The 10,604-nt window shown below is 41.9% G+C and overlaps 1 protein-coding gene across 1 annotated transcript; it reads left to right on the top strand.

Annotated features, from left to right (window-relative positions):
- The first annotated feature begins 224 nt into the window (after positions 1-224).
- Positions 225-7,251, top strand: lrrc32 (leucine rich repeat containing 32). The gene is given in 5 exon segments (XM_051911458.1): positions 225-1,426; positions 2,638-2,728; positions 4,386-4,892; positions 4,894-4,941; positions 4,943-7,251. Coding segments are annotated over 4 exon segments (1,995 nt in total). The 5' UTR covers positions 225-1,426; positions 2,638-2,641; the 3' UTR covers positions 6,296-7,251.
- Positions 7,252-10,604: the final 3,353 nt, after the last annotated feature.

Below are 10,604 nucleotides of genomic sequence, written 5' to 3'. Positions count from 1 at the left end.
GAGGTCCAGCTCCACCTCTCTGGATGTCTAATGGGTGGAGGGATGGAGTTGTGGGTGGAGTTATGGTGTGGTTGGATATTATATCTCAAGCCATTAGTCCTAAATTACATTAGCTCCTCCTCGCTGGAGGTCCAGCTAGACTAAGCCCCGCCCATTAGCTCTGCAGTGAGCAGCCTCTCCTCTGGTGTCGAATTATCTTTATCCTGTAGAGAGAGAGATAAAGCAGAGATGTGTGTTCATCAGCCTACATTTCCTAAAAAGGCTAGCCTAAACAGCTAAGAAATTTGACAGAATGGACAAAATAAGAATTTCATTGTAGCTACTGAAGGAGGCCTAAAGATCGTGAATCTTAAAAAAAAAAAAAGCGCGTTCACTGACAGCGAGTGGCGCGACCCGACAAATGAACAATTAATGCGTTTTTTCCTCATATTTTTTCTTATGTGACTTATTCTGTCAGTAGCAAAATAATAACTTTTTTTTTTTTAAATCTGTGTTCTGTTGACAATGGGTGTATTATTGTTAAATGTAGCCTATTATACACAACTGCATATTATAAACATGCCAACTCTTTTTTTTTTTTTTTGGCAATAGCCTATTTAATTATTTTATTTTTTAATTCAGCGTTGCTGTTTTCTTCTTTGACTCGACAGAAGACCAACTAAACGGGAAAAACGGAAATAAAAACCAAAAGCAAAGCGCTTGAGGAAAGAGCAAGAGTTTTCCCGCGGGAGTCCTGAATGACGCCCGGGCGGGAATCCCTGAAGATGCGGCGGGAACAGACGGCCATGTATACAACACAAACAGACAAAGCGATTTCTTTTAATTACACGGTTTATTTTAAACGCGGTTAATGTGGTATTCGCACTTGTACGATTTCTACAGCGCTTCATACACTACAGATCGTTTCTGTAGATAAAAATGAAAATAACAGAATCAATGACGCAAACATCATCAGATATATGAGACAAAAGTGTCGATAACTAGCTTCTTCCATTATGCAAAATACAAATTAGAAAAGAAAACTGAAATAAACGGCAACCGCATCAAACCTAAAAATATATTAAGCAAACACAGACTGACTAACCGCTTACACGATCGATAAAAGATAATGAGCAGGTTGTGGAAAGTGTTCGAATGAGGTGCATGTTAATTTACTACGAATTTACATAAGGAACCAAACGCGTTTAACGTGTTTTAGGAACAGAGAGAGAGAGAGACACACACACACACACACACACACACACAGAGAGAGAGAGAGAGGGACAGAGAGGGAGGAGAGGTCAGATCTGTCCAATCCTACGGCTGGAGCTCAAAAGGAAAAAACAAGTAAGTTTGCAGGATATTCTCACAGGATGAGGAGACACTGAGGAGAGCAGCATGAGACTGACAGCAGCAGAGAACAGCACTGGACAAGCACACTACTGAGGTAACACACTACTGACACACACTACTGAGATAACACACTACTGACACACACACTACTGACACACACACTACTGACACGCACACTACTGAGACACACACTACTGAGATAACACACTACTGAGACACACACACTACTAAGGTAACACACTACTGAGACACACACACTACTGAGACGCACACTACTGACACACACTACTGAGACGCACACTACTGAGATGACACACCTAACCACACTAGAGCTGCTCTTTCATGATTGAACTTTACACAGTTATTGAACTGAATAATGACATTACACTGCAAACATGATGTTCTTCTCAGTGTTTCTGTCTTGTTTTCCAGCACAAACATCTAAACATTTTTTAAATCAAGATACATTTACTGGAGAAGAGAAATGACTGAAGATATTAAGTCTTGTTTTCATGAAAAAATGCATTAAAATGAAGTGAGTTTGTGCTGAAAACCAGAACAAATATCTGACAGTTGAGTCAGAAAAATAATCTTATTTTTCTTTTTTTGACCACATGGGCAGATATTTGTTCTTGTTTTAAGCACAAACTCACTTCATTTTAATGCATTTTTTCATGAAAACAAGACTCAATATCTTGCCATTTTGCCAGTAAATGCATCTTGATTTAAGAATGTTTAGTTATTTGCGAAACACTTGAGTAAGAACATGATTTTTTGCAGTGTAGAGCCACTTTATGGCTGAAATTGAACTCATTTCATAATTGATGAACTTTACACACTTATTGAACTGAATTGATCTGCTTTACAGTTGAATCTAAATCATATTTGATAAATTCACATTCTGTTCATCACTTTGAAACGATCGCTGACATGTCTCAAGAATCAAACTAATGTTTCGAATGTTTTGTTTTCTGATCTTGCGGTTTGTCTCGTCATTGATTTGTGCAGGATGAGTAATCACTGTTCTGAAACATCATCATCCTCTGATATATTTAACACACAATGTGGAAACAGTGATTAACCTTTAATATTTCTGCTGTTCTCAACGCGTGGGTGTTTCTGTTCAACTCAAATATTGTGCAGAAACTAGATCATGTTTGAGACAGTGACACATCTGTTGACATAAAAAGGTTTCCACTTCATCGGACATCATATGAGTTAAAAACAGAAGCTGTGACGTGACATGTCTCAGTGTGATGTCATGGCCGTCTGTCCTCATTCACTGCTTCATCTGTGTCTGTGCAGCATCATGGGGTCGCGTCTCTGGATTCTGATGCTCGTGGTCCATCAGGTCTCGCCGTTCAGGCGTCCGGCAGAAGCTTCGCCCTGTCGAGTGGTGAGTTACTGTCTCCTTCTCCACGACTGAGTAGTTGTGAATTATAAACAGACTGTCTGTGTTTGTTCAGTGCATCTGTTTCAGTAACTGACTGAACTAATTACTGATGACTTTCTTCAGTTCTATGCAAAGATATTGATCAGTTGCTTGAGTGAAACGAAAAGGACAGAAGTGAGATCTCAAATAGATAAAATTGATTGAATTTTCTTTTCTTTTCTTTTTTTTTCCAGTAGAAATATCTAAACATACTTAAAGGGTTAGTTCACCCAAAAATAAAATTTCTGTCATTAATCACTCCCCCTCATGTCGTTCCACACCCGTAAGACCTTCGTTCATCTTCAGAACACAAATTAAGATATTCGTTTTTTCTTTTATCCTCAATAGAAAGCAATGAAATTACCACATTCAAGGTCCAGAAAGGTACTAAAGACATCGTTAAAACAGTCATGTGACTGAGAGAATACTTTTTGTGCGCAAAAACAAAACAAAAATAACCACTTTATTCAACAATCTCTTCTCTTCTGTGTCAATCTCCTATGAGCCGGCGTTCAGACGTAAACACGGAAGCGCTGAACTGTGTCAACTGCGTACAAGTCTGACAAGGGAGAGACGAATTTGTTGAAAAAAGTTATTTTTGTGCACAAAAAGTATTCTCTCAGTCACATGACTGTTTTAACGATGTCTTTAGTACCTTTCGGGACCTTGAATGTGGTAATTTCATTGCTTTCTATTGAGGATAAAAGAAAAAACTAATATCTTAATTTGTGTTCTGAAGATGAACGAAGGTCTTACGGGTGTGGAACGACATGAGGGTGAGAGATTAATGACAGAAATTTCATTTTTGTGTGAACTAACCCTTTAAATTAAACAACTAGTCTTGCATTCTGAAAAATGCATCAAAATGAAGCGAGTTTGTGCTCAGATCAAATATCTGCCAATGTGGTCAGAAAAATAATATGAACTCAAAAATCAGATATTTGTTCTTGTTTTAAGAACAAACTCACTTCATTTTGATGTATCTTTCATTAAACAAGACTTCATATCTTCAGTCATTTTGCTTCTCCAGTAAATGTATCTTGATTTAAGAATGTTTAGATGTTTGTGCTGGAAAACAAGACAGGAAAAAATTCTCATTAAATCATTTTATAGCTCTACATGACAACTAGTGACTCACTCGTTTACTCAGGCTCTATAGTATTAAATATATGTGCACTCATGAACTGTCAGCAAAGACAAAATGACTCATATTAGGGATAAAAATCCAGTAAGGCTGGTCACTTCTGTCTTATATGATGAACTGATCATACCAGGTTAGTGAGTTCAGGATGACTGTGTTCGGAGCAGGAAACTGTGATTGGACATCAGCGAGGAAGCTGTGTATGACGAAACACATCAGCGCTCCATTATGTCTCCATCCTCCCTGGCGGAAATGTAGGGATAGAGTCAGAGACGAGGGAAAATCCTGAAACAGTGTCCTCGTCTAACGGCTTGTAGATGGAGCATAGATAGTGTGTCTGCTTTCAGCCATATGTCGTGCTAAAAACTGGTCCATTGTGTTGAAATATTCCAGGAAACAGTAGTATGATGTCATGAGTAATGCACGTCAACTTGTGGTGGATAAATGTTGACTAACAGCATCCTCTCTTGTCACTCTCAGCTCCAGGATGACATCGACTGCAGCAGTCTGAACCTCAGATGGATCCCGACGCAACTTCCGGCCATCATCCACCGGCTCGATCTGTCTCAGAACCTCCTGCAGAACCTCACGGAGCAAGAGCTTCCGCCGTCCTACTCCAGCATCCGGCATCTGGACCTTCACGGCAACAACATCCAGTTCATCCAGCCGGGCCTCTTCCAAGACATGAGCCGTCTGGAGGTGCTGGATCTGTCGGAAAACTCACTGGATCTTTACGCAGCTCTGAAAACACACGTCGGCCCGCTCACGTCCGTGCGGCGACTGGATTTGTCAGGAAACGGCCTGTTTACGGATATGAGCGATTACTTCCTGAGCGACGCCCCGGTACTTGCCAACCTCTCCTTAGATGGGAACAGCATCACTAAAATAGGCAGACACACATTCAACGGATCTCAGGCTCTAACAAACATCGACCTACATAACAACGTCATCATAGAGATCGAAGAAGGCGCTTTTGAGTCCTTGACAGGGACTCTCCGAACTTGACTTGTCCATGAACTCCATTTCGTGCATCACAGGACTTTAACCTCGTTCAGCTCAAAATGCTGAACTTGAGCAAAAACAGCTTGACGAACTTCCAGGCCGACGAGTCGGATCAGGAGTTTGAGCTTCTGTATTTGGACCTGAGGGAAAACAAAATCCTCTACTTCCCCGTCCTCCCCCAGAGGAACAAACTCATATACCTGGACTTGTCCAGAAACCTCTTGAGGAGCGTAAACTGCTCGGGTCCATTAGAAGAGCTGGAGAACCTGAAGGATAGCGGGTATCTGTTGACCGATTACGACAAACCCCTTTCCCTCTGCGGCAATCAGAGGCACCAGGATCTTCCCAGCTTGCTCTACTTGGACTTGAGCTACAACCAGCTCAAAGCGCTTCCGTCCTCGTTCTTCAGCAGTATGATCGCTCTGGAGAGTCTGAACGTCAGTAATAACTGTTTAGAGAGCTTCAGCGTGGACGGTCTGAACTCTTTGAAGACTCTGGACATCAGCTCCAACAACCTCCAGAACCTTTTCTTCGGAGGGAACGCGCTGGCCGCGTTGGAGGTTCTGCACTTGGAGGGCAACGCTTTCCAAACTTTAGACACCAGCATTTTCGCAAGGCTCCCCAGCATCCAGAGTCTTCACCTTCAGCAGAACCAGCTCAGCATTTGTTTTCCTCTGGACGGTCCAACGGGCGGCTGTGTCCAACTCTCCTCTATCCCAACCCTGAGGTATCTGTACCTCTCGGAGAACGGGCTGTTGTCCCTTCCGCCGGGGTCGTTCCAAGGCAGCCCGCTGCTTATTCTGGATCTCTCACAGAATCCCGGCGTGGACGTCGTCCCGTCGTCCCTCACAGGTCTGGAGTCGTCTCTCTCCCATCTTTCCCTAAAAGGAAACCAGCTGCAATCCCTGTCCATCGACTTCAGCCTCTTCCGGAACCTGAAGTCCTTGGATCTGTCGGTGAACCGGCTCACGGAAGTCTCTCTGTGGAGCGGAGATTCCTCCGTGGAGTCCTTGAACCTGCAGAACAACAGTTTGGTAACGCTCCCATCGGACATGATCATCGCTCTGCATAAAACGCTCCGAACTTTATACGTGGGCTCAAACCCGCTGAGCTGCTGCAGAAACCCGCACCTCCTCACGCTGCTCCAGCAGGACAGACTCTCTGTGCCGGACATCGCCAGCGCCACCTGCTGGATCACCAGAGACTCGGAGAGCATGGAGATCGGCGTGAGCTCGGTGCAGGCGGAGCACTGCGAGTCCGCGGACGGGAAAGTGTTGTGGATTAGCGTGATCGTGGTGCTCGCGCTGGGACTGGCGCTGGTTTTGACCGTCACATTAAAACTCTGTCACTCAAAGAGGCATGGATTCAACAGAGGCATCAAAGTGTGAATCTAAAGAAGGAAAAGAAACCAAAGCGCTCTCACCTGACTGTGGTGCCGCATGCATGACATTGGGTTTCAGTATGTGATGCGTGGGTGATCTGGAACAAATCAGCCTGATCGCCATCACAAATGCATGAAACTCTTGCGTTCAAAACCACGTCCCTCAAACTGCACGAACTATCTAGCAAAAAGAACTTTTACAGGAGATCCTGGGCAGTAACACTACACTTTCTGATGTATATTGCATGCACTTTACCGACTGTGATTTGTGACTATTGGAGTGAAATGTACCTGTGAAATGTTTGCATATTGCAAAACCGCCTTTGACCATTTGTTGTTTCAAATGCAAAACATGTTGCAAACACTTGAGTGTTTCAGAGAGTTCTAGAGCGAGACGGGTGATTGTAGGAGTGTAATGTTGTGCATTAGCCGAAGGAATTTCATCATACACAGGAAGTGTTTTTACTGGGACACCTGCAGCCGAGCGCCGCTTTCCTGTTGTTGAGCTCAGTTTCCTATCCTGGCGTTGATGATTTATTCATTCAAACTCAGTTACACTCAGTGGTGTTTGACAAGTTTAGCTCTGCACACAAACCGGCCGCGATGTTTGTTTGGTCTTTTTTTAGATATTTCCAGCCTGGTGCAGGAATAAGTTTGACCCTGGTGTCTATATCAGATGTTGGATAAAGATAGACAGGAAATCCCTGTCACATCATCGCCGCAGATATTATTGGTGCGGCAATGAAAGGAGCTTCCTCCTATCGGTCTGAGTCATGGCCGCCGGCGTCACGCCCCCTTCTGCTTTCCAGCTACACATGACATTACCAAACCCGCAGGAGTCACACACACGTCATGTATGAGCCGCCACTACTATATGAAGGAACTATTACCACAATGTTTGTATAATGAACTACTGTGTAAATCTATTTATGAAGTATTTTCCTAAATAAAAGTTCTCTGTTACATGTCGTCTGCGGTGTGTTCCTCTACAGTATTTCAACATTACCATATTAGGTTGACGTCATCATCATCATCATGATACACATCATTAATACCAAAGTAGTTTGCATGTTCAACTTAAAAAGGAAATGCTCCATCTCACAAATGGCTTTTCCGCTGACATCACATTTAGGTTGTGCAAACTACTGGATAATATTAGACAATAGTCAAATTTTTTATTTAGTCATTGTTTTAAGAATCTCACATGTGGCGTGGACCGCAAACATGAGTTTCTTCCTCAATATTTCTGTGTTGTTTTCCAGTACAAATATCTAAACATTCTTAGATCAAGAGACATTTACTGGTAGACAGGAAATCCCTGACTGTGACTGCAGATATTGAGTTATTGGTTTAAAATGATTAAAATGAAGTGAGTTTGTGCTCAAAACATGAACACATTTGTGCTAATGCGGTCAGAAAAATAACTGTTTTCCCTTTGAATTGTTTATTTTTCTGACTCCATTGGCAGATTTTTTTTTTTTTTTTAATCATGCACTCACTTAATTTTAATAATTGTACATTTTAAAGCAGACTTAATATCTTCAGTCATTTTGCTGCTGAAGTAAATGTCTTGATTTAAGAATATTTAGGTATTTTAGATAAATGAGCTCATTAAATAATCAATAATTAGAACAATGAATACACATTAATTAGAGACATACGGTGTCGGCTGGCAGAGGGACTCCAGCACACAATGCCATCAGGCCTGTTCAAACAGGAAGTATCGCTACAGGAAATGAGCCGCGCACAAACATGGAACACCAAAAGACCCGCTGCTGATTGTTTGACTGCAGTTTCCCACTGTTTTCAGCTCTAAAAGGGGCCCAAATATATATATATATATACACACTGTGAAAACATATTTTCATTATTTGTTATCACAACATTTTTGCTTTTGTCATATCAACTTAATTAATGTGGTTCATATAACAATGTTTTGAGTTTCTGTTGATTAAACCAATCGCCTTCATTGACTTAACTCAAATTTTTAATTTCAATGAACTCAAAAATTTAAGGTAATAATAAGTTAAAGCAACAATTTTTTTTTACAGTGTATATATACACTAATGGTCAAAAATGTTTGTAATGTTTTTCAAAGAAGTCTCTTCTGCTCACCAAGACAGCATTTATTTGATCAAAAATACAGTAAAAACAGTGAAATATTATTCCAATGTAAATCAGCTGTTTTCTATGTGAATATATAGTAAAGTATAATTTATTCCTCTGAATTTTCAGCATCATTACTCCAGTCTTCAGTGTCACATGATCCTTCAGAAATCATTCTAATATGATGATTTGCTGCTCAAGAAACATTTATGATTATTATCAGTGTTGAAAACAGTTCATATTTTTGTGGAAACTGATACATTTTATTTTTCAGGATTCTTTGATAAATAGAAAGTTCAAAAGAACAGCATTTATTTGAAATAGAATCTTTTGTAACGTTATAAATGTCTTTACGGTCCCTCTGACCTCAGTTAAACGGGTGTTTTCTGCTCAAAGGCTTCTGTGTAAACGCCTCTTCATGTGTGTAATGAGTAACAGCGCTTTGCTGTGGCTTTTTTAATAGAATTTTAACCTGCTCATCCTTCAAAAGGAGCTTCTGTAAAGCTGCGTCATGAACAGTCGCCGCTCAAATGGATCAGGAAAAATACCGTCGATCCGTCTTCCTCCTCACCGTGACCCCAAGGGTCAGCTTCACGAGGCGCTGATATGGTCGTGTGATGATGTCATCGTGATGTCATCACAGATTTTTGAGCGTTACTGTACGTTTTAACAGTACAATGAGCCGTTTGTCTGTGAGATCAAGAGAGCGTGATTCCCCTGACGTGACCGCGCTGAACGATCATGTGTTTCTCTGTATCAGGTTCTGTTTGTGTACGAGCTGCAGAGGGGCAATTATGCATTTATAATAGCAGCAGAGTTATTTATATAATTACTGTAAATCCTGCCGTTATGATGTGTAGGACATTCTTGTTTTTACATGAACCTGTAATTACCAGAGACAAGAAAAGAGTCACGTGATTGAAGAGCGTCTTTGTCTCTTTGGAATCTCTGAAACAATAGCAGTCTTCATCATCATCATCATCATCATGTGTGTGTGTGTGTGTGTGTGTGTGTGTGTGTGTGTGAGTCCTCACCGTTTCAATGAAGCATCTGTGTCGATCAGAACCGCCCCTGTCAGGAATGAGGAAAGTAATTTGCGGGAATTCTCCCTCAGACCAGTTCAGCACAATTTCTGCCCTATGGAAGATGGCGCACAACTGGAGAAACGTGGATTTTGTCTCTGTATTTTCATGCTTAAAGTATCACACAGTTAAGGCCCGTTCACACCCGAGATGATAACTAGACGCCATAACTATGGCTGGGTGCGTGTGCGTCTCTTACCTGGGGAACACATGGCACCAGGATGCACTATGGGAAGAAGGCAAGCCGGCGGAGGCAGTGTGATGCTTTGGGCAATGTTCTGCTGGGAAACCTTGGGTCCTGCCATCCATGTGGATGTTACTTTGACATGTACCACCTACCTAAGCATTGTTGCAGACCATGTACACCCTTTCATGGAAACAGTATTCCCTGGTGGCTGTGGCCTCTTTCAGCAGGATAATGCGCTCTGCCACAAAGCAGAAATGGTTCAGGAATGGTTTGAGGAGCACAACAACGAGTTTGAGGTGTTGACTTGGCCTCCAAATTCCCCAGATCTTAATCCAATCGAGCATCTGTGGGATGTGCTGAACAAACAAGTCCGATCCATGGAGGCTCCACCTCACAACTTACAGGACTTAAAGGATCTGCTGCTAACATCTTGGTGTCAGATACCACAGCACACCTTCAGGGGTCTAGAGGAGACGGGTCAGGGCTGTTTTGGCACCAAAACAATATTAGGAAGGTGGTCATAATGTTATGCCTGATCGGTGTACATACCGAGATATTCACTCATATTACTATAATTGGGAGGAAGTGAAACACATAAAATGCTGGAAAGGCCAACAGATCTGTACTGGTGGAGACGTCTCAGGAATCATGTAGAGTGTTGGTGCATTCACATCATGTCAGAATTACCATGATTACGAGATTCTGACTTGTAAAAAGCGCTCACACACACACACACACACACACACACACACATAATGACATCAGTGTTAGTTCATCTGTGCATCAAAGAGCTGAAATGAAATCAAAGGAATTCTGACTGAAATTAGCAACAGATGGAAACAGACGGAGACGGAAACTAATCACACATCTCCAGACGGGACAATCTCACGGGGCATAAACAAATCATTCCACTTGTGTTTGTTTGTTCATCGGAAATGTGT

Source organism: Ctenopharyngodon idella, chromosome 10, assembly GCF_019924925.1.
Source record: "Ctenopharyngodon idella isolate HZGC_01 chromosome 10, HZGC01, whole genome shotgun sequence".
NCBI lineage: Eukaryota > Metazoa > Chordata > Actinopteri > Cypriniformes > Xenocyprididae > Ctenopharyngodon > Ctenopharyngodon idella.
Note: the sequence above shows the minus strand (reverse complement) of the source record. Positions and strands in the feature narration are given on the sequence as shown.